General features: G+C 47.3%; 2 protein-coding genes across 12 annotated transcripts in view; one reads left to right on the top strand and one right to left on the bottom strand.

The window, feature by feature from the left end:
- The window catches only part of GGT1 (gamma-glutamyltransferase 1), a 103,693-nt gene that overhangs the window by 24,421 nt on the left and 56,413 nt on the right, over positions 1–22,859 (bottom strand). For 9 of the 10 annotated variants that reach the window (XM_061370740.1, XM_061370741.1, XM_061370745.1 and 6 more), the window contains 3 exons: positions 22,184–22,296; positions 21,004–21,117; positions 19,174–20,005 (listed from right to left, as the gene is read on the bottom strand). In XM_061370740.1, coding sequence (XP_061226724.1) covers positions 19,862–20,005; positions 21,004–21,117; positions 22,184–22,296 — 371 coding nt within the window. In that variant the 3' untranslated portion in view covers positions 19,174–19,861. Of the gene's footprint in view, positions 1–19,173; positions 20,006–21,003; positions 21,118–22,183; positions 22,297–22,859 lie in introns of those variants that run through there. The other variant, XR_009728041.1, reaches the window with a different exon arrangement.
- GGT5 (gamma-glutamyltransferase 5) lies at positions 437–18,231 on the top strand. 2 transcript variants are annotated; one of them, XM_061370748.1, is made up of 12 exons: positions 437–860; positions 7,853–7,983; positions 9,474–9,563; positions 10,676–10,865; positions 11,099–11,256; positions 11,692–11,841; positions 12,247–12,380; positions 12,979–13,181; positions 13,592–13,683; positions 14,091–14,200; positions 14,744–14,851; positions 15,052–18,231. In XM_061370748.1, the coding sequence occupies exons 1-12, from the start codon at positions 700–702 to the stop codon at positions 15,196–15,198; spliced, it is 1,674 nt and encodes a 557-aa protein (XP_061226732.1). In that variant the 5' UTR covers positions 437–699; the 3' UTR covers positions 15,199–18,231. The 2 variants fall into 2 exon arrangements, with proteins under 2 accessions (XP_061226732.1, XP_061226733.1); XM_061370749.1 differs by lacking the exon at positions 9,474–9,563.

The raw sequence follows: 22,859 nt of genomic DNA, 5'->3' as shown, positions 1-22,859 counted from the left end.
TAGCCTGAATGTTTTGTGCAGAGGTGTGCTGCTTTATTCAGGGCATTCTGTTATGTTCATTTACAGAAGATCCATGGTGTGGACAGTGTCAAGATTTAATGATGGATAAAATAAGCAAGATTATAATAAACTGTAAAGTAAAATAAGAGTAAATATGAAGGTTATGGCTTTGTATTTAGCTTTTACTTCTCTGAGTAGTCTTATGGAAAGAAAATTCCCCAACTATGCAATGCCAGTGTAGGATTGGTACAGTTTTCCCAGTGATTCACCATGTAGGCTGCCTTTGTTTGGTGATCTGCTCTATGTGGTAAGGTTGTGAAGACAGGGAAGTTGTGTGAAGCCAGTAAGCCATGTAGAGATTTCACTTTAAGGTGCTCCAGCAGTGAATGTGTTAAATGTTTTCATCAGAGCCTTAAAAAAAAAGGCACATGGTGGATATGCCAGAAAAAGTTTCGTTTACAAAAGAGAGTGAAAAGCTTCTCACGTGTAAGGGAGCAGGAAAGAAGGAGTACGCCGCTTCCTTTTTAGCAGCTTTTACTCTTTAAGCAAGTGTAATTCCCAGTGGCAGAGGGCAGAGCCCACTTCAGTGGGACCTCCCTCCAAACACGCCGGGATCCTCTACTTCCACCCTGAGCAAAGCAGGCGCCTTCACAAAGGAGTAAAAACCTCCCAGCTGCCTCCGGCAGCATCGGAATAGAGATGTCTACGGGGAAGGTCTGTTGTCTGGTGCTGCTGACCCTGGGGGTGCTGGCTGTGGTTCTTACACTTGTGGTCATCCTGACTCAACCCAGGTGTGGTCCTCAGCAGTACCTGCACGGCGCCGTGGCTGCTGACACTGAGACCTGCTCTGTCATCGGCCGGTATGTGCATGGACCGCTCGGGTTTGCGGGTTATCTGTTGTGTATGTTGTGGACTTGGACTGACAGGACACTACTAACCATGGGAGTGAGCTGAGTTTCTGCCCTGTCCCCACTTCTGGGGCTAAGCAACAGTGCTGCTCCGTGGGTATTCTCTGTCTGCAGTGGAGCCGCTCAGAGAGCAGATGGAGTTCTGCCTCTGTGACTGTTGCTTATTTTCATTATCCCATGCCACAGAAATTTGCAGCACTGCAATCCAATGGTCTTCTGGAAGGTACAAATATTTACAATATACAAATACAATGTTGTTTTTAAGTGGGAAAGCAGGAAATGAACTGTTTACTTCATGGTGGTAAGTCTGTCAGATAAGTGGCTTAGGAATAAACTAAGGAAGAAGTGAGAGGAGCAAGTAGAGAGCAGCAGCTGGGAGGGTAAGGGGGACTGGGCATCCCACCCTTTAGGGGGTGTGTTTAAGGACTGTAGCCTGCAGCAGGTGTGTCTGCTATGACAAAAGACACTGTATTGGAAAGCACAGAGCAGGTTTAAGACAGAGTAACTACAAAAGACTTACTTTGTCTCTTGGAAGGAAATATGTAGGTTTAAAAAATACTCTAGTTGTGCAGGTCATAAGACCTGTAGCAACCTGTACTGTAGCAATCTCCCTCTCAAACATTTTGTCTCCTATGTTATTAATTACTTCAGTTCTTAAATGCTTTTATGTATGAAAGTAGAAGGATGGAACTTCACAAGCTACATGCTGGATGCTCCAGCAATGGATGTGTGCTCTGAGCTGTGTGCTCTGCCTTGTCGCTGGAGGAGTGAGGTAAGGCATGGTGCCGTTAGGCCATGTCACACGTGTGTTCTTGCAATGATGTGTTGGCACAGCATTTCTGAGTAGTTGGAGAAAATGTACCGTGGCTGCACATGGGTTTATTTATGCTAAGCCACAGGTTAGTTCTTCAGAGGGCAGAATAAGTATCTTTTAAGTTTGTATTAATGGAAATAGAGGAAAATACATTACTGGATTACTCAAAGAATCTGCTGGGAAAACCACAGCACTTGTTCTGCAGCTATCGGAATTTACTTAACTTGAAGTATTGTAGAATAAGCTGGAAGGCACTGAAGTGAGAGCTACAGAAATCTGTGATCAGGTGGACAACTGATAAGCTTTGGCTAGCTGGCTCCTGCTGTTGGGCTGTCATCTGTTTGCATCTCTTCTCTCTGTAATATCTCAACCATTGCTGTAGCTGTGCCTCCAGCACTTGCTGACAAGGTCCATTTGTGTCCCTGCAGTCTGATGGACCACCTTAGGTTTCCTACAAATACTTTGTCAATGATCTCCACAAAATTCTGCCCTTGCTCCACATTTTTCCCCCTTTTCCCCAGCCTGGGGCATCTGCACATCGTGTCCTGATGTATCACGCTCCAAATGTATCAGCTCTCTCCCCCAGCCCTTCCATGCCCCCTGGATCTCCCCAGCCAACACTATTCACCTTGGTTCTCCATACCACCCAGTGGTTAGCTCTGCTCCCCTGTTGCTGCGTGCTGTCTGCTGCTTTTCCTGCTATCCTTCACCTCCAGCCATTCCTGGAAACCTGTGTGCCCATTTTTTGCTTGGAATGAACCAAGCTCCTATGCTGTCCTCCCACCTTGAGCTATCTGCTCATGTTCTTGCAACAGATCATAATAAAACTGTTCATTTATGAAAGTGTTCCTCTGCAACAGATCTTGTGGTCAGACACTTTGTGTGGTTGCCCTTTTCGTTGTCATTGGCATATTTCTCTCTTTGTCCTTACTGGTCCATAGTAGTGGCTGGAGGAAGCTTCCTACATGCTCTGTACTCAATGTAATCTTGTTAATTTCTCCCAGACATTTCTGTGCTGTTAGATCTCTATGTTGCATTTTAGTTCTTAGCTGTTAGCACATAGTAGTCACCACTAAATTAATTCTCAAAGCAATATAAATAAGTATAAATGAGGAAGTCTAGCATGGCACTTGTACTGGCTGGGTACCACATCACAGCCTCTGCCTTTCAGAGCAATCTGTGCTGCTCAGGGCACTTCTTGCACTGACCTCCTGTGTGACTGCAGGGGGAGGGCTTCCTTGAGCCTGATCCAAAGGTCTTGATGGGAGCATCAGGAGCTGAGAAGCATATAGTAGCCTTCTCTCTAATCTTCGCTGAACAAGATTATAGCATCATATAGGAATTTTGTCACAGTTGTAGCAATAAAATCCACTTTCTCAGAGTAGTCTTAGCCATTAGACCCTGTTGTCCCCATGAGCTGCCACTTCATTTGCAATTTAATTCCAGTGAAGAAGCAGGAGCCTGTGTTGGTGTGTGAGTCTGTGCAGTCACTGCTTCTGGTCTTCTCATCCTACCATCGCACCATTACCCCACTGCTAAACTGCTCAACATTACGGGCTTTCTTCTGCCCTGATCCTGCTCCACAGCTCTGCCACCTCACTCCTCTCCCACCTCCTCTCTCTTTGAGGCAGGACATGGCCACTCCTTGCTCATGGACCAGCCTGGGGAGCACTGAACACCAGGGATAAGAATTTCCTCATTTTTTTCCATGTCCCAAAGCCATGGCTGTTACCAGATGCAGCTTTTTAAAGGAAGCTGTGCTAGCCACTGCAGCTGGGGATTAGAGCAGGCTCATTTCCACTATTATTGCTTAGAAATCACCAAAAATGGCTAATCCACTGATGACCACACATGTGCATTAAATTAGAGTGAATTATTTGAACTGAAGGCAAACTACACCTCTGACTTTGTACTTGCACACTGCAGAGCCTCCGAACAGATTTTCTAGAGGAGCTTAAATCAAGTAAAATCAGGCAAACCGGCAAATTTTCTCAGTCTAATTTTTTCTGTAATTACTGAGTGGTTTCAGTGGAAGCATACAGCCTCCAGCTCTGGGGGAAAGAAATGAGGCTTGGTGGCTTCAATCTAGCAAAGCTGGAACCAAATGAAAACCACATGTTGTAACTGAACCTGTGAGCCTGCCTGCCTGCTGGCGAGAGCAGGAGACATTGCAGCCAGTCCCTTCAGGCACAGCACAGGGTGATCCAGCAGTGCTGGTTTGTCCCTGCTCTCCCCTGCTGCCCCTGCAGATGCTCTCTCTGCTGGGACCCTGCAGCCACCCCTTTTATCCTGCAAATCCCCCCAGATCCCAGGAACCTCCACTGCATGATGGACATGAACCAAATCACACTGGTCCAGCACCTACCGTCTAAGCTTAAAGTAGCACCTGACCTCTGACCTACTTACAAATTTTATTCTTTAATTAAAAAATGTTGTTTCTTTTACAAAAAAAGTAACCCAAACCACATGCTCTGTGAGTTGTCAGCAGCAGCAATGAAATTCCTGGGGCATTACATGATACAGTGTTGGTTTAAGATGCTGCTGTGTAAGGCAGTCTTTTGAGTGCTCTCCTAATAGCACTTCCAGTTGAACTTCTCGAGAATAACAGAACCGGACCTCTTGCCCAAAGAGCAATCTGTCCTTTAACGAGGGGGGTGGTGGTTTCAGAGAAGCACCTCAGGGCCCATGTGTTTCCCTTACTGGTAGTTCAGCTGTGAAGGAAGGGTCAGTAAAAGAACTGTGTGGCTCTGTAACTCTTTAGTCCGAACAGGAGATGGGGAGCAGTCACTGTTTGGTGCTCTTCTTCTTTAGTTATGCTCAGCTGTCATCTTCAGGTTTGGGTTTTCCAGCTCTGGAATTGGTGTTTGTAAATTCGACTTTCTGAAATCTTTATGCAGCTCTGGCTCTCTGCAGGAAGTGAGCAATCTCAAGAACCCTCCAGTGTGTCAGCATGCTTCTTGGCAGATCCTGTGCTAGAATTGCCCTTAGGCAACTGTGCCCAATATTCGGTGTTGAACAAGGCTGGCTCTTCTGCTGTGAATGGTTTTCCTACTGGGGATTGGGAACTGAAAGCAATACTGTGCAGTTATCTGGTCCAGACAGGGGCCCTGTGCTGGAAGATAACTTGTCTCTGGGTGAAGTGAAACACTTCTTTGATGAAGAGGGACTGGAAGCTAAAAGGAGAGCCAGAGCAGTTTTTGTCACAAGGATGTGCATTTGGTATGAAAGGCCACCTCAGTATTTTGTCCTCATGTCAAGACATGAGGAGACAGGAGGTGATTGCCCTGGCAGTGAATTAGTACCCAAACCGTCCTTTACCTTAGCAGCTTTACCTCCTGGCAATGGAAGAAGCTTTTTCCATCAGCCACACAAAAAGCTTTATATTCCCTACCGATGCACTGTTTGAGCTCTGCCATGCACTGCTTTGCATCTGTTTGTTTTCCAGCTGGCAGAAGCAAAAGTCAGCATAGGTCCACGGAGAGATTTAGGAAAAGTGCTTTTTGCCACTGATGGGATTCACTGCAGTGAGGTGTAGCACCAAGGAGTTGCTGCTGTGCTGGTTACAGAGCAGGAGCAATAAAGCCTGTTGCTGGCTTTCCTGCCTTTCTGAGGCAGACACAGTGCCAGTGTTGGGGGCATGACCCCTCTGAAAACAATTGAGTGGATTAACACCCTGGAGTAATCACTGCTCATCAAGAAACACTTGCTTTGCCTCGGCTGTGCCAGGCAGGATGTGTCCATTCTGGCAGCGCTGCTGAAGTCCCTCTGGTGGCTGGTGAAAGTCCTCTTCCCACTTGTTCCTTGATGCTCTCAGGAAATCTATGTGCCTTTTGCCAAGGGCAGTCAGTAACTGTCCATGTCTGAGCTCCCTGGAGAGGTTTTGTGCTCTCTCTAGCACGTAAATACACCTTTTCTGCTGAGACTCAGACCCCATTTGTCCTCCCTGATCCCAGTGGGAGCCAAAGGCACAGCTACAACTGGAGTTCACACGGCTTGTGTTATCCTGGCTCTGTGTCTAACTGGGAGTTTTGGAGGGCAGGAGCACAGAGAAGGTCATGCTCAGAAACTCTCAGGTTTGTATGCTTTGTGCGTGTGCACTACATTTGCAGTAGTTAAAGGTTATTTAGTCCACAGTGTTGCTTTTAGAAACAAATACTTGGAAACAAAAATATGTCAGAAACAGGCCATTTAAGTGTGTGAATGTGAAACTAATAAATTGGTAACTGTGGCCACCCTTTAGGACATGCTAAGTTAATGCAGTTCCAGTGCAGAGCATTCTGGCTTGGTGCAAATCAGTGGGGGGAGAGGGAAAAACTCATCTTTCAGAGCCATCAGCAGATGACACAAGAAGGGGTGAGGATCTTCATCAGGGAGTGCTCCTTCAGGCACAAGCGTTTCTGGGGACATGGTGAGCTGTGTATGGCACCCACTTCAGAGGGAATGTGGCTGGGAAGTTGAGTGAGAATCATCTGATGCTTTTCAGGCTTTGTGTCTGATGTTCCGTGTTAAGGTCTTCATACATTGCATTGAAATGAATACAACACAGCCTTGCAATTTCTTTTGAGAATTGTTTTTTCACTGCAGATTACCTCAGAACTCTGGTTTTCCCAGGCACAAGGCTTTGTACATAGGCCAGGGTCCCTGGGGAGCACTGTCCTGGGCCAGCATTGTGGTCCTTCTGCCCTGTTTCCCCAACTTTTAACATGCTGTCTGGGCCTTCTGCAGGGTCATTCACTTCCTAAGGGAAGCCCTCATGTCTTTCCCTTCTATTGTTATCATTTAAAAAGCTGCAGTTTCAGGAAAACACCACCCAGGGACATTCATGTGGTGAGACTCTTACCCCTGCTGCGAGGAGACGGATGGGTGAGCCTGAGCCTCAGTCTCCATTTTCAGAGTACAGCCAGGGAGCTCTGGAGGCTGAAAGCCATGCGGACACCAAACAGGAAGCCTGGTGATGTCCCACTTGTCCATTTCCTTACAGGCAATGGCTCTAAAGGCCCTTGCTTAGAGAAACAAAGGAAAGCCACAATCAGTGTGCCTTCTGGCAGCATCCTGTTCCCAGCCCCAGCAGGTCCCACCAGCATCAATGCATATAAAATAAACAGCAGTCCCTATGTGCACGCTGTGTTCCGTCACAGCTGCTGGGAGCAGTTGCACTGCAGTTAATGAACTATTCCACTTTTCCTTCTGGCTGTGCATTATCTAAGTAATATCCCAATTCAGCCAGAAAACTTCCTAGCAAATACTGGCTACAGGCAGGCTGTGCAAGGAAACCCCACCCCAGCTCATTTCCACAGCAAGGAAATGATTCCATGTCCTTCCACTGCAAGGAGATGATTCAGCTGTGCTTGAGGGAAGTATTTGCTAAGACATGTTTCTCCAGCAGAAACTCATGAGGCTGCCTTAATGCCAGTTTATTCTTTGGTGTGCCTGTGCCTAGGTAGAAAGAGTTGAGGTTTTTCCTACTTGTTTTTTTGGTGCTTGTTTTGGCTTTGGGGATACAGGGAGGGAGTGGGATATTTGTGCTAGTATCACATAAGTGCAGAAAGTAGGAGCAATGAAGTGAGGCCTGAATTTTGTGCTAATTCACATGTAAAGTCTCAGGAGTTTGCTTTTCACATGGACCCATGGTTCCTGCTTCAGTGCCCCTGTCCTGTTGACCAGCATAGTCCTTTTTATTGGAAATGGTAGCTGGAGAGCTAGAAACCAGTTATTTGGGTCCCAGCACGTGGAAAGCTGTCTCCTCTGCTGAGAGAGTTCTCCTCCACGCCTGGGAGCTCCTTGCTATCTCTTTTTGACAGCAGCATTGGTGAGTGGCTGCAGCTGGCTCCCATTACTCTTTGCCCAGAGGAAGAGCAGCCTCACACATGTCTGGTCCCTACCTGCTCTTTAGCCCTGCAGACTCCCCCTTCTTTTCCACTAATTTTGATTTCTCACTCCCACAGAGGAAGGTGCCTTCCTGTGCTCTCACCCCCCACACTGCTGCCAGTACCTTTCTCCTACTGCTAGTTACTCTTGTCAAGCAGGGGCTGCTTTTCAAGTGCCCCAGGGGGACCATTTTCGTGTGGCTCCTCCATTCTGTCATTCCTGGATTTTAATGTTACCCTTTTTCTCTCTCTTTCTACCACAGGGACATCCTCAAAAGTGGAGGCTCAGCTGTGGATGCTGCCATCGCTGCCTTGATCTGCACCTCGGTGATGAACCCTCAGAGTTCAGGCCTGGGTGGTGGGGTTGTATTTACCATCTATAATGCCAGCAAAGGTAAGGGCCAGCCCCGTCTCCCTTGCAGACACACAGCTGCCATGGAGAAGTCAAAATCCTTCAAGTTCTCTCAGAGCAATTTTTTGGATATAAAAGCTGCATTCTCTGATCACAAACTTTTCCTAACCCAAACATCCATTCCAGGGAGCGCATCTTCTTTTTGAAGCAAGAACATGGCAGGGGGGCAAGGAGCTTTGGATGTAAAATGAACTGACTTTGCGTCGCTTTCCCCCACAAAGCAATCCTAAATTATATTTCCAAGTCATATAGCTGACAGTGCAGCAAGGTGTGAGTGGTGCTGAGCTGCTGCTGGGGTGGTGGCAACAGGGTGAGGTGTGTGCAGCAATGTGAGGGGGTTGAGGGCTCAGTTGAGCCCTTGGGCTGGGACTTCAGGGCCCATTCTGCCCTCACTGGTGGGGGTAGGACTCCCCAAAGTCTTGGTGAGACTTTCTGACCCAAGAGATGCATTCTGGTTTCAGAAATCTCAATGTAGCAATGGTCAGGGCCTGCTGGGAGCCTTTCTGTGCTTGGCTTAACTCCTAGTGTTGTGATCTTGCGTCTATGTTTTTAATGGTGGAGGTTTTTAATTGTCTTGGCTCCCCAAAGCCCCCCGAGCTGATTGATCTAAACAGTAAAATCAACAACGGACACAGTAACAATGTTGTGGTTTTAAAAGCACTGCCAAGGAGCCTCACAGAGTCACGGGTCTGGAAGTGCTTGTGTGGCTCTTACACAATAGCATCATTTGGCAAAACACCTGTATTGTTCTTTTTTCCTTTTTGGCAGATCTATGTATTTTTGTCCCCTACCAAAACTCCTTTTGTGCTACCTGTAGTATCCTGCTGCCCAGAGCTGCACATGGCCATGCACAGCTCAGGTGCTTGGTAAGCTAGGTAGCTCTATGGGCTCCTGCAGCACAGCTGCCTCTGTGCACTGTGATAGAAAAATATAAGTACAAGGCAGAGAAAGAGGTGAAATAACACCTGAAATACAAAGGGCATTGGGTTTTTTTTCTGTTCAAGCTTCCTGATACATAGAGGATCTTTGGGTGTCTTCATTCTGCTTATAAACATGATGGACATACCTCACCATTCCTTGCAAAATGGCCCAATAAGGAGCATGAGGCTCACGTTACGTCTCTGACATGTCCCACATGTAGAGGAAGTCAGGAACCTGCAAATCAGATGTGAAGCAGCACATCCCAACCCATGTCCGAGGCCCAAGAGCTTGGAGGGGACCTTGAATGTCTGGAGACAGGCTCTGGCCTTGTTCCTGTACCTTTGCTGCCTCCAGGCAGGCACTGCTGTGCTGTAACTAAAATCGTGGGTGCAGATGACTGTGTGCCGACCGCAGCCTGTCCCTGCAGTGTGCATGGCCCATTGGCAAAGGGCTCCAGAGCAGTTCAACCCCATGGGCCCACAGCTTGCTGAAAAGCAATGTTCACCCGCTCCAGGAGGACAATGTTATGTATCCCCCCTTTTCCTTCCTAGGAACAGTGGAGGTGATCAACGCCCGTGAGACGGTCCCACGAGTGTTTCCACACAACTTACTGTCTGGCTGCACTGCTGGTTTCCCTGTTGGTAAGGACACAGAGTGGGCCATGAGGGCTGTGTCACAGAGCTCAGGGTAGGGGGACCTAGGACCTTGCTGACCCCCCCTCCCCGCCCCCGTGAAGCTCTGTTTAATGGATTGTTCATGTCCTGGGTCTTCTTTCCTTACTTTTGCAAAAGTAATTAAAATGCTAGGTCCATAAAATGCCTGTTACGTAGCATTGGCAACCTGACCAGCAGGGAGCGTGGGGAGCATGACAGGAAGAGAAATGGGAACATAACATTATAACTTCATAGGAAGTCTGCATTTGAAGACCAGATTTCCCAAAGCACTCATTTCCCAGCAGTTCCTATGGAGAAAAATGTGTCAATAGCATTTCTGACTTTCTGGAAATGAAGCAAAAAAATCAATCTAGTGTGGCTGCCCGTGTCCTCACATTGGGGAAGCAACCTGGCAGCATCAGGAGTGGGACTGCTGGGCTCTAGCTTAGCTCAGCTACCTCTTTGCCACCTTACTCCCATCCCAGGAAGCTCCACGTCCATCTGCTATTACTAGTTTGGCAGCAGGCACTCGCTTGAGCAGCACATCTTGGATCTCTCCACATTTCCTGCTGCATTCATTTTCCCTCCTTAGCACATTTTCTTCCAGGGTGTGCCCTAGCTGCTGGAGGAGATGTTCTCCTTGAAAGAAGGACTCAGGAACAGCTCTGGTTGGAAGGGGCAGCTGGAGGTCTCTGCTCCATCTCCTGCTCAAAGCAGGGGTATGGATGTCAGAGCTGGCTCAGGCTGCTCAGGGCCTTGCTCTGTCACAGTGTTTAGCTTTTTCCAAGGATGGACAATTTAACAGCTTCACTTCTTCTAGTGAAGGCTCCATGTAGTGCTGTTTCTTTTACATCCAGCTCCCACTTCTCTTGCTGCAACATTGTGCTTTCACTGTGCTCCTTTGAGTCTGGCTCTGGCTTTTCTATACCCCTTCTATTAGGAAGCAGAAGAATGTACAAACAGAAAAAGATAGACAGTGAAAAAACCAAGCCTGCTTTTAGAAGTCTCAGTTGCCTCTACAAATCCACGCCTCCCTTGGACTGCTTTCAGGGAGGTGAAACCTCAGGGCTGTCACTGTGTGACACTTGCTCTGCTTTCAGGTCCCGGCTGGATCGCTGTACCAGGAGAACTTCGGGGGTATGAAGCAGCCCATAGGCGGTACGGCCGCTTACCATGGAAAGCCCTGTTTGAACCAACCATCAAGGTCCTTTCAGAGCCACTTGTCATTTCCCCAGTTATGGAGAAGTTTATTCATCACCCAGCCTTTGCCACTCTAGGAAAAAGCCTGTGGTAAGACCCACAAATTAAATTGCAGCGTGAGGACCACTGCTCCCTCAGCATCAGACCCTTCCTCTGGCATGCTGACTTGGAGCACAGGCTTCTGCTCAGTGAATGCTTGCTATGGGGAGGGAGGGAACAGAACTGGGTTTTTAAAAGACAACATCATTGGGTAGGAAAAAGGGATGGGTGCTGAGGACAGAGTAAGCATGTGCTGAAAACTGATGGATGTTTTTCTTTAACAGCCCACTCCTTTGTGATGGTCAGAGGTTTTTGAAGCGTGGAGAGACCTTCAGGTGGCCAGCACTGCAGCAAACACTGACGGTTGTAGCAGAAAACGGAGCTACAGCATTTTATGAGGGACAGATAGGAAAGGCCCTGGTGGAGGACATTAGGAAAGCTGGTAGGTACCAGATGTAGTTAATGCTAACAGACCAGTGTTTTCCCAGCAGCTGGCTAACAGTGAGTCAGTATGAGGGGAGAGCCAACATGTGCCATTCACTTGCCACTTGGGATGGTAGCTGGCATGGGAAGGGGCCACCTTTCCCCACTTCTTATAACTCGGGCATAGAAGCAGGACTAAAAGCTACTGCTCTGTCATTCACCCACAGTGCTCATGCATTGGCCTATCCAACTTAGGCTTTGTGCTGTCCTGGAATTTGGTGTTAGGTGAGGACACATGAAGAAGACATTGCTGTGCTTGGTGGGAGATAGTTGGGAGCATAGAGGCATGGTTCTTTAGAAGCTTTACCAAGTCTCTGGTGTAGCCAGCCCATAGTAGGTAGATGGTAGAAGATAATGTGCTAATGCCAGCTACCCATCTAGTTTTCTGTTGAAGGGTCCAGCCTGTCACTGGAGGACCTTAAGGCATACAAAGCAGAGGTGTCCTCAGCTCTGAACATCACCCTGAACAACCACACCACAGTGTTTTCTCCTGGACCACCCATGGGAGGTGCTGTGCTCATGTTCATCCTCAAGATACTGGAAGGTAAAGTCCTAAGGGAAAGAGAACAAAACAAGGTTTGCAAAGTGTTGCTCTAGAGCAGTAGCGAAGTCCTGGGCAGAAATGGAGCTGGTGAGCGCTAATGGGTCCAAAACAGCAGCATGACCATGCTGTACAGTGGGATGATGGCCTGGCTCATTTTTACCGTGTATCAGCATCACCACAGCTGCTGCAAAGGCCAGAGGATGCACAATTTTTCCACGGCTTCAAGGATTAAGTCACAGCAGAAATTAGTACTAGGTTGCCTCTGTATCCACATCCTGCTAAAGCGCAGGGAAAACTTGGTAAGACCTGGGATGGCAAAAGGAGGTGCCTTTCAATTTTGTTTTTAGAGTTCTTAACAAACCTATTGCCTTGACTCTAACAAAATTATCTCATCGTACTCTATAGAGTATAAGCTCCATGAAGCATCACTAGCAACACCCGAGGAGACGGTAGAAACCTACCATCGCATCGCAGAGGCCCTGAAGTTTGGCAACATGCTTAAATCCAGCATGCGTGACCCAGCCTTTTCTGAAGCTCAGGTAAGCTGGCATGGTACAAAGGGGCAGCGACAGACACCCACAGCACTGACAGCTTCTTCTACACTGCTGCTTGAACAGAGAAGGAGCAGGGAAATCCCACCTCCTGGTTTTCTTTTTTAAACCCTGCATCATCACCAACTCATTTTAGCCTATGTGCTTAGGCTTCAGGCAGGCTGCCTATCCTGCCTGCCAACACACACTACCAAGCAACGTGCTAACTGTCCTGCTTTGCAGCCATGGGAGGAAAGAAACTACTCAGAACTGCTAGGCAAGAGCACTGCAGCTCAGTTGACCAAGGCAGAGGCAGGATTAGGCCATTTACTCTGTCTGCAGTTTCTGTTCAGCCATAGGCTGGTGCTCCCTTGCCTGATGAGGGATGTGCACATACTCTTGCCAGTGTTTACATGCCTCAGTACCGACCTTGCTTCATTTTCTGTGTTGAGAGTGGCCTGGGGATTCAGGCTGGGTCTGGATACTTCAGGTCCCCAAGCTCTGACTATTGGGGCTGAATGCCCCAGGCTTCTCTATGCCTAAAGACCTAAAGACCCTGTGCCTGTCCTTTGGTGACTCAAGCTATGTGTCCTTGCTGTCATTGCAGGAGACTGTGGGGCCCATGCTGTCTGACGAGCTTGCTGAGCTTGCCAGACACCGAATAGATGCCCGTGGTGACCACCCCCTTACCCATTACAACTTGTTGGAGTCCATCTACAGCCACAGATACAAAAGCAAGGGCACAAGTCACGTCTCTGTGCTTGCTGCAGATGGCAGTGCTGTGTCCGCCACCAGCACCATCAACTACCCGTGAGTAGCCAGGGGGCTGGTAACTGTGTCACAGGCCACTTGTCAGGTTCACAGTGTACCTGCAAGAGCTGTTTGCCAGCAATGCAAAGCCCTTGGGCTTCGCTGGTGTAGGCAGTCTTTACTTGTGAACAGCTTTTCCATATGACAGGAAAGGTCTTTGAGAATCACCTCAATACCGTAACAACTTGCTGAGCTCTGCAGAGTTTCTGTGGGTTGGGCAAATCCCCATGTGCACTAGTGACAGGGAGCTCATCTCTGGCACCAGCACAGCAGAACCTTTTGGATACCCCATCTGGGGCAATTTTGGGATGGGAAGAGACAGTGATAACCCACAGGGTACCTTGGGTCAGTTAATGTCACCCACAACAGCAGAGCACTGGGCACTCAAAGGCTTCCTCTCTCCCCTGCAGGTTTGGCTCTTTTGTATATTCTAACCAAACTGGGATCATTCTAAACAATGAACTTGCTGATTTCTGCACAGCAAACAGAAGCATTAAACCAGGTGAGTATTATCACCCCCAGTATGAAACACAGAGCAGGAGATGGATGTGCAGGCTCTGTATCCCCTGAGTCTGCCAAGAGAGAGAACATCAACACTGATGGCAGGATTGCTGCTCACAGTTCCTCAGCTGAGTTGAATATGCTGCAGCAAGACCTGAATACTTGTGGTCTTGTTGAATACATACCAAGAGATGCTGCCTATTTAGCCTGTGCCATTAAGGTCCAGTTTCTATGAGATGGGGTCTGGGCACAAGCACGCTTGCTTCTCTGAAAGACTTGAGCTTCTTGAGGAATGAGCAGCAGCTCATTTCCTTGGGAAATGCAAGAAGAGCGGGGCAGCTAAAGTCATGTGTCTCTCCAACTCCTTTAAGAGCTACATTGGGGAATAATACTCTGCTTCTGCTCTAGGAGAGAAGCCTCCCTCAGCAATGGTGCCTTCCATTCTCATCTCCAAGACAGGAGACATGCTGGTGATTGGAGGAGCAGGTGGAACCTGGATTGTCAGTGCTACTAGTATGGTGAGTGAACAGGTACTGTAGAGGAGTACCTTCCACTGCACAAGGGGAGCACAACCTGTCCTGAACAAAAGGAAGTACTTTGCTGCTGAAGTCTAACAAAAATCTTGTTCAGAAATCAAGAAAACACAGGTAAGGCCGCAAGAGGAAAAACAGAAGTGTTTTTACTTTAACTTTCTTAACCTGGAGTCAAGTAGGGGAAGGAGTCCATGCTAACACCTGAGCTGAATACAGAAAGAACAATTGTCAGTATAAAGATGTAAGATCCATCAGTAGAGATTGAATTCAAGGACAGCACTTTGGCTCAGGGAAAGCATTCTGGGCAATATCATTATGTGCTCTGTTACTATTCTAGCAGGACTTGTGGTTGAGTGCTGGTTGAGTCCTGGTTCAGTGCAGCTCCTCTTACAGCCCAGGTTTGCCCCATCCTGCAGGCAGGATTTACAATAGAGCTGCTCTGGCCTAACACCAGTGCAGAGGCTGGCAGAATGTAACCCAGGTTTTTATTCAATATCCATAGTCAGGGTGGCATTTGTTTCCTTGCAGGCAATTATAAACAAGCTGTGGTTTGGCTACGACTTGGAACATGCTATTTCAGCTCCCATCATGCATACTGAAGGTGACAGTATCCTGTTTGAGGACCACTTCAGTGAGGTGAGTGGCCTCGTTTGGATCTTCTTCTCCTTTTGGTAAGAAGGACACTGATTCTGTAACTCTCCTGAAAAATCCTGGGTGCTTAAATCTCACTTTCTCAACCTGACCCATGTACACATCCTTCATTTTCACACCTGGCAGTGCTAAGACCTCAGGCTTCTGCCCCATTCACTCCATTTCCTCTTCTCTCCCCCTTACAGGAGATTAGAAGCAGTCTGCTCAGAAGAGGACATAAGGAAAAGAAAGTTAAGTTTGCAATGAATGTTGTGCAGGGAATTTCCAAGGAAGGAAAATGCATCTCTGCTTACTCTGATAAAAGGAAGCTGGGGAAGTCAGCTGGGTATTAGCATGAAACGCCATCACAGCTCACAAAACTACAGGATTCAGAATGTACTTTGGCTTGGACATGCTAGTATTGCCTGTTCCTGTCAGGATGCCTCGGAGAGCGTGGGTAAAACTTGTGCTTAAACCCAATTCCAGAGAATGCAAGTCACCCTCAGGCAATACAACAGGTCAGCCAGCCTTGTTTAGAGCTACATCCTCCCTCACTTATCTGATACATGGAAAAACATATTTCTTGAGCATGTCAGCTATTCAGAGTAAGATAATACAAAATGGGAAAGGAAAACTGGTCCAAACCCCACTGAGAACACTGTGATGGCCCAGATGTATCTTCCATTCCTCCTGGAGAGTCCCAGTGAAGGGTAGAATTGGTTTCTTTCAGGCTGTTGCCACAATAAGCTAATCATTATTATTGTGACTCAGCAATGTGAATTAAGTAACTATTCTGGTTATGAGGATTAGGAGCAGTGTCTGTAGGGTCTGAACTGTAAAATCATTAAGTAAGTGTCCAGGCTTAGAGGGTGGGTTTGGAAAGGGAAGAGAGTAAAACCCCACACTCTTCCTCTTTGGTTCCCTACCCAAAGAAGCCCAATTTTTCCCAAAGGAGGCAGGTGAAATTGGCTCACCATAGCTCACATCTGCTGTCCTACTACACTCTTGCTTTGGGGATGCAAAGGACCCAGAGTAACTGTGCCAAAGCATCCTTCAACCCTGCACATTGGTGACTTTGAGAATAAGCCTCCTATCGGACAATGTGTGTCCCCTGGTCCTGGGGTGGGCAGGCTTCAGCTCAGCTCCCCAGGGGCACTTCTCCCTGTGGTGAGAGGAGTCCCAAATCATGCCAGTTCTCCCTCCACATGCCAGCAGAAGAGAAGTCATTTGGGAAGGCAGGTGAGGCCTGCAGGGGAAGAGCTGTTACTTTGGGGAGCTTTAGAACTTTCTTCAACATGCAAAGGATATGTGCCCAGAAGCCTTGTTTGTAGCCATGAGCTCAGCCGGGCCAGGCAAACACCACGGCTTGCTGAGAAGTTATGCAGCACTACCAAGCATTACCACAGTGCTTTTCTCCTGTAGTCTAAGGACATGCTCCAACTCCCTCTTACCACAGCTAGTCTCTGGGCAGAACTTGTACACTGTCTTAAAAGAACCATTACAAAGAGAGGAATCCTTTGGAGGAGAGAACGGAACTCATGTGGCTGGACACAAAAGGCCTTTTGCAGTTATTTCATAACTTTACTTCGCTCAAAATGGCCAAGAATCAAACATTAAAAAAAAAAAAACCTAAAAAACCCCCAAAACCAACCTCCCCAAAGCTTTTCTCAAATAGCTGGGACAACTTCCCATGACTCCCAAGAACTCCATCTTCTGAAAGCTGATGAGCTGTACTTCCCTATGGGCACATGGGGAATGTATGTGTGTTTCTGAAATTGAAGCCAAACCAGAGCAAGGCACTAGCAGAAGCCTCCCGTGTGTGTTTTAGTTCATATCTCACACATAGCCCATGATATTCCTAGTACCCAAGCAAACAAAATTCCTCTGTAAATGCCATAACAAGTACTTGTGCACATACTACTAAAAACCAAACAAGGCCACACACAAACCCACTTGCAAACAGGGCCAGATAGGTTTCAAGTCTACATTCTTACCCACAAAGTCTGTCCAATAAAGCCATTGACGTGGTGGAATCTCAGCCTTCAGTTGCTCTTTAATGATGTGCTGAGTCAAGCTGACTAGAGCCAGACACATGTTTTCCTTCAGAAGTTGTACTCTAAGGACTGTAGCATGACTGCAGCTTGTATATGAAGGGATTCTGATGTATGAGCTTAATGAGAGAATTCTGAGCTGCCAGATCATAGCCGCAAGCACTTAATCATGCATCTGAAAGACAAGTTTGTTATGTGGAGAGCCAGCTCCAGGCACTTTCCCCTCCTTCCTCGTCCTAGTGGAATATATCTTAAATCCCCTAGTTCAGGAAGGACTACTGGTTTCTCCATTAGTGGTGCTCACTCAAGCAGAAGTGGCACAGCACCCTCTTAGTAAACATTAAAATGTGGCTGAATGTGAATAAGGCCAGGGAATCAGCCTAAAGTTTGCAGGGGGGGCAGTTTGTGTTCATCTGAAAGGGATTCCTTTGGGGGTTTTTGACAGTCATATTCAATCTACATAATTCACTACTGTCATTAACTCCCTCCTTCACTTCAGCTACCAGTTTCTGGGTACATTGGTTCTAGTGTCGGAAATAACCCCCTATGGGGTGCACCTATGGGCACCAGACACCATCTGTGGCTCATGTTTCAGGACTACGCAGACTAACTAGACCAGATGCTGGCTTTAGCCAGATCTGAAGTTATTTCTGGCCAGCCCAACTGAGCTAGAGTTTACAAAAACCAACTGAGAACAGCACTGCCTGCAGACAGGCAGAGTGGCTCTCCCTTCCCTTTTAAGCTTTGGGCAGCCTTAGGCCATGCTCCATCATGTCTGGGTAGCAGAAAAAAAACAAGTCACCAGGTAACTAAGCCTCCAATTGCATTCACTTCTGATGACTTCTGTAATCCAGCCCATCACCTTGCCACAGTACAGCAGTATCACATCTGCTTCCCACCAAGAAAGTGTGGGAATATTATCTGTAGTCCAGAGCTCACTGCGATTTAACAACTTTGCTACTAACACTGAAACTGAGCCAAATAAGCAGTTTATAAAACCCACCAGAGCTTTAATTTGCAAGAAGGAAAGGAATGAGAGTGCGGGTGTCCCACTGCAGCAGTCCTGTAGTCCTCACTAGCAAACATCTGGTGAAGCTGAGGAACTGCACCTCCCGTAGGATCTCTGCTCTCATACTGCCACCTCCTCACCGCTGCTGAGATCTGCTTGAGTCAGGAGCCTCCGACTCTGGTCTCTCCCCATTCATGTTCATGCCAACAGGAGAGAGTTATTTTTGTACTTAGCTTACACAGATTGTTAAAGCATCACTGTACAGAAGCCGCTCTATTTTCTGGTGAAGTCTTTAAATTATATTTTTAATAAAGTGTTTTAAACCAGTCTGGGAATTTCTCCTTAAACTGCTGCCTCCCCTGACACCCAAGCTTTTGACTGCTTTTGAGAGAGGACTGTGATGCAGGTGTTCCCAGAACTAACACTTGCTCATTCTGGAGACTTGGCGCACTCAGTTCAGTGATAAAAGGATACAGGTTTGTCCCCAAACCACTCTCATTCTTAGAGGAACACAATGACTTTGGGTAATTTACCACCACTGCCTTCGCTGCATCTAACACACTGTCATCAGTAACAGCTTAGCAAAAAGGAGCACAGAGCACATCCTGGGCAACCTGTGGTAAAAACCTCTCATTTAGTGGAAGTGGTAGAAGCAAATATCCATGTTGAAGTTAGGACTCTTTAAGCATGATGTAGTTTATTCCTTAAAAGTAGACTCTCCTCAGTTCCAGAAACTGCTGGGAAAGAGAGGCCCGATTCCTAAAATCTCAGCCTTTCATTTTCTCTGCAGTGCATTCTGTATTTTAAGGTTTTTCCAAACTGACGGGAAGTTGCAAGAAGCCAAATAGTTGAGTTCAGTTACTGCTACTTATAAACATCCCTAGAGCTTGACAACATGCTGGAACCGTTGGCTTTTTTTTTAGGCCAAGTATTAGTCCATGCTGGTAGGTGAACACCAAAACCTCCTCACGCATAGTTACACTCTTAGCTGTTCCAGATCAGATACGGGTTTCTGGGAGGTCATTCATTGTCTGATTAATGGTAACTTACCTTCTAACAAAAGTAGCTGCAGGGTGCCCTTCTCTAGAGGTTTCATTTCCTCAGACTCTGGTATTTCAGGCCTGCAGTTTGATGTGGTAAGAAGCAAACTGGAGAAAAACAGCCTTGTTTTGGAGATTTAACTGAAGAAAAGAGAAATACCTCAGGAGAGCTTCTTTCACACAGGCTCACCATCCCTGCTCACAGGAGCAACTGTGCAGGCAAGAAAATGTGTGACTCCATGTTCATTTATTTAGTTGTGCTCAGAGTTTTACAGGTAGCATTTTCCCTTTAGACCTTCTCAACAGAAATATAAAAAAGTTTGAAGCCATTTCCCCACTTACACACTCACCTCCAATAACCAACTGAAGTGAAAAGCAGAAACATCTTTAGTTAAAAGAAAGAGCAGTGAGATTGTGAAGGCTTCTCCCAGTCTAGAGCTGGGCTTCCTGCTAAGGCACAGACCTATTAGTTTGTAACTTAAAAAACTCCAGTCCCCAGAGTCCTGTAACTCCCACCTACTCAACAGAAAACAGCTCTTCTCTAGCAGTGACAGGGACATTCCTGGTAGCTGACACTGTGCAGGGGAAACACTTCCTGCAGCTCGAATGAGCTTATTCAGAAGCTCTGGGTACCCAGTTCATGTGCTGAAGAGGAGACAGGGAGCAAACTCTTCAAGGTGAAAGAGTCTTTTGAAGTAAGTACTGCATGCCCTGATACGACATGCCTGTCTCAGCAGGCTGCTGTGGCATGAGGCACTTCAGTCATAGCTGTAGAGAACTGTCCCAGCTCTGTCAATAGAACCACAGGTAAATTTGTTCTTTCCTGTGAGAAGTCCCTGAGTTGCAGACCTAAAGGATCTTCCCCCCAAACACACCTCAGTGTCACTAGACCATCGAAAAAAGGAGCCGAGCCACATCAGTAGCCTGCAGGGAAGCCACCTTTCCGGGAATCAGAGGCTGCAGCCCATCCTTCGTCTGTTCTGAGAATGGCTTGCACAACTGCACCACCGCTCACCCGCGTGGTGTTGTGTTTCCTCTTCCTTAGTTCTTCTTCTATACCCTGGAATGCAGAAGTGAATGAGGACAATGGGAGAGGAGCTGCACACGTGCCGCAACCTGCATCCTCTGTGACTACCCAGATGGCTGTATTAGGTGAATCTAAAACTACATGCTGTTCCTCCTCTCCACTGGCATGCCCTGCTTTTGAGGAGGTGGAATTGGGAAGATGTGGCATTTGTGGTGCTTAGTGTGAGCTACCAATACTGTTCCTGGTCATGGAGCATCTGATATTCATATGCAAACAGCCAGAGCTGACTGATCCTGTTTGGGAATGGGGAAAACACAGGACTTGTATAGAGCAGGGCATCCTCCACAGTGCAGGCAGGCATCTCGGCTGTTACCTCAATAAGATGCTCATTAAAGGAAGATCTTCTGCATAGTTTGATGAAGAAAACTGCCATATGTAGGAGTAATAGAGGCATGAGATGAGAGATATACAAATACTTCATCAGTCTCAGGCCTCTGGGACATGTAATTCCTCAGGGTGAAGGAAGCTGCCAGCTCAGGTGAGTGGTACGCAGGGCTAGGCAGATGTTGCCATTGGCTCTCACATCAACAGTGCTGCGCAGTCACCTTTGCTGGGAAAAGATTTCCAGGTTTGTTCTCATGTCCCTTTATGCATCCTCCTGCGCTCTGTGCCGGCACAACTGGGAGGTTGTGCAATAGGACAAGCGTTTCCTGAGGGTCACTGGATTTAGACTGCTGAATGGTTGGGGCCCTGATGTGGTTTTGTGATTTGCAAGTTTTGTGAGCCAAACAACAGTGTAAAAAAATACGTACCCTCAGTTTCAGATGTAGGTCATGTTCGAATGCACCCCTTCAAACCCATGGGACTGAGATTAAAGGTACACTCCGAACAGTACTTAACCTGTGTCAGCTTCAGTACTGCTCACCTAGGAGCATTTGGCAAAGCGTTGTGATTTTCCACAAGCCTGTCTTCCCAAAACTAGGAACCCAGGCCATACAAGCTCACACACCCCAGACTCCAGCTAGACAAACCTCCTCTATTTCCTGCTCAAGCTCCGTGATACTGGGAAACAGCTGATCATGTATTCTTGGCTCTTCCACGGCTTTCTTCACATCATAGCCAAACCAGATGGTATTGATGATTGCCTGTAAGAAGCAAAAAGCCTCAGTGTTAGTTACTTGTCTTCATAGAAGCCTAACCCTTGTAGCAACATAGGCAGAGTTATCTGAAGAATGTTCACAAGAGATCATTAAAGGCATACTTTATGGTTCTGGATGCTTTCAGTGGTTCCTCTCTCAGCTAACCAAACCACAGGTACAGCAAGCCATTTTATATATGCTGAGGAGGATTCCCACACAAAGAGATTATGAGTTACTAACATAGTAAAAGGATCAGATCATCAAGCTATTGTAGCTGGATTTATGGTGCTGTGATTAAGCTAGTGCTGGCTGACACACACAGCAGTCACCTCAGCAAACACAGCTACAGCCTCCTGTTACTGTGCAACCAGTTTCCTTAAACCTGATTCATTTCCACATGATTAAATTGCAATTTGGAGCTGCTGGCAAATGAAAACAGCTTTGGGATGAAGAGCTAGAAAGCTGCTTGTAGCGGTTTTTACAGAGACGTCTTTACCTGAGCCAGAAAGCAAGATCCAGCCTGACGTGATGTGCACAACTGTGTGTGCTGGCACAGGAGACAGCTTTCTCCTACATTCACTTCTAGGCTAGCTGGGCATTTGAATGGCTGCCACAGCAGCCCACAGAGAGCCTGCCTGTCAGATGGCCTGAGACCATACCTGGCGTAAAGTCTTATTCAGCTTTTCTGTGTAACTTTCATCCAAAGTTCGGGATTTTGGAAGGGAATGGTTCTAAAGTAGCTAAAGAGACTAGTTCATGGAGATCCAGGAACAGAAGTCGAAGCTAAATTGAAGCCAAAAATCTTCTGCAAGTGGTAAGAACAACTTGTCAAAGGAAAAGACCTGGAGTCCCTGAAGGAAGTGATTACCTTTGTAGCTGGGGCAGGAGCTGCAGATGGAGGTCTAGCCTGCAGGAGGCCAGGTAGGAACCTCCCTTTCAAGCCCCTGGCACACAACAGAGCTATAGCCATGGTGTAGTAGGTGCAGACTTCAGCCCCTTACCCCAAACACTGCCTCTCCCCCACCTTGTTTGGCCTTAGCTGTGTCACCTGTTCTCCCACATCATCACGTACCAGTGCTGTTGCTGTGGTTATTTTTGTTCCTCCAGAAGCACCAACCACCATCCTGACCTTCTTCATTTTATCCACCAAGATGGAGGGGCACATAGAGGACATCGGCTGTTTACCTGTTGGGGTCAGAGGTGCAAGACAGGCTCAGCTTTCCACCTGCATCTTATGAACTGCCAGCTCCTGCCCCCATGTCTGAACCCAGAGCCTCAGTATCCACCTTCCTGACTCAGCTCATGTGTCTTGTCAGCCCTTGGAGATCCCACTGTTCCCTGTACCCATCTCCTTCATGCTCCTGCGATGCAAACTCAGCCCTGGTTCTTCACAGAGACTGAGGGTACCTTTCCTCACAGTCCTGTCCCAGCTGGGCTTGTCTGTGATGCAGCTGCCTCCAATATGCTATGGCACATTCCTTCCTGTCCTTTCATTTCCCTGTCTCTCTCCAAAACACAGGTTAGCAGAATCCCAGCCTCTTTAGTAGCATTTATATGGGTCTGCAGGAAACAGTAGTGGAGCAGGCAGATTGCTTGGGTTAGATATGTGAGCTGTATCTACTCAAAGCTGTCTTACAGCTGCCAAGGCAGCACAGGGAGAAGGCTGAGCAGTGCCATCTAACACTTTGTAGTTAGCTCCTGCTGCTGCCTCCCTCTTAAATCAGTTCAAAGAAATCTTTTGCAGCTCT

Source organism: Neopsephotus bourkii, unplaced genomic scaffold, assembly GCF_033783945.1.
Source record: "Neopsephotus bourkii isolate Nb327-2 ecotype Australia unplaced genomic scaffold, CSIRO-AGI_Nbou_v1 NB_1542, whole genome shotgun sequence".
NCBI classification, from domain to species: Eukaryota; Metazoa; Chordata; class Aves; order Psittaciformes; family Psittacidae; genus Neopsephotus; species Neopsephotus bourkii.
This window is presented reverse-complemented; position numbering and strand designations above follow the sequence as displayed.

Excerpts from the sequence above, each read along its gene's own strand:
- GGT5 (XM_061370748.1), top strand. The coding sequence starts at position 700 with ATGTCTACGGGGAAGGTCTGTTGTCTGGTGCTGCTGACCCTGGGGGTG. Across the intron at positions 10,866-11,098 it reads ACTCTAGGAAAAAGCCTGTG|CCCACTCCTTTGTGATGGTC; the intron begins GTAAGACCCACA and ends TTTCTTTAACAG. Across the intron at positions 13,684-14,090 it reads AAACAGAAGCATTAAACCAG|GAGAGAAGCCTCCCTCAGCA; the intron begins GTGAGTATTATC and ends CTTCTGCTCTAG.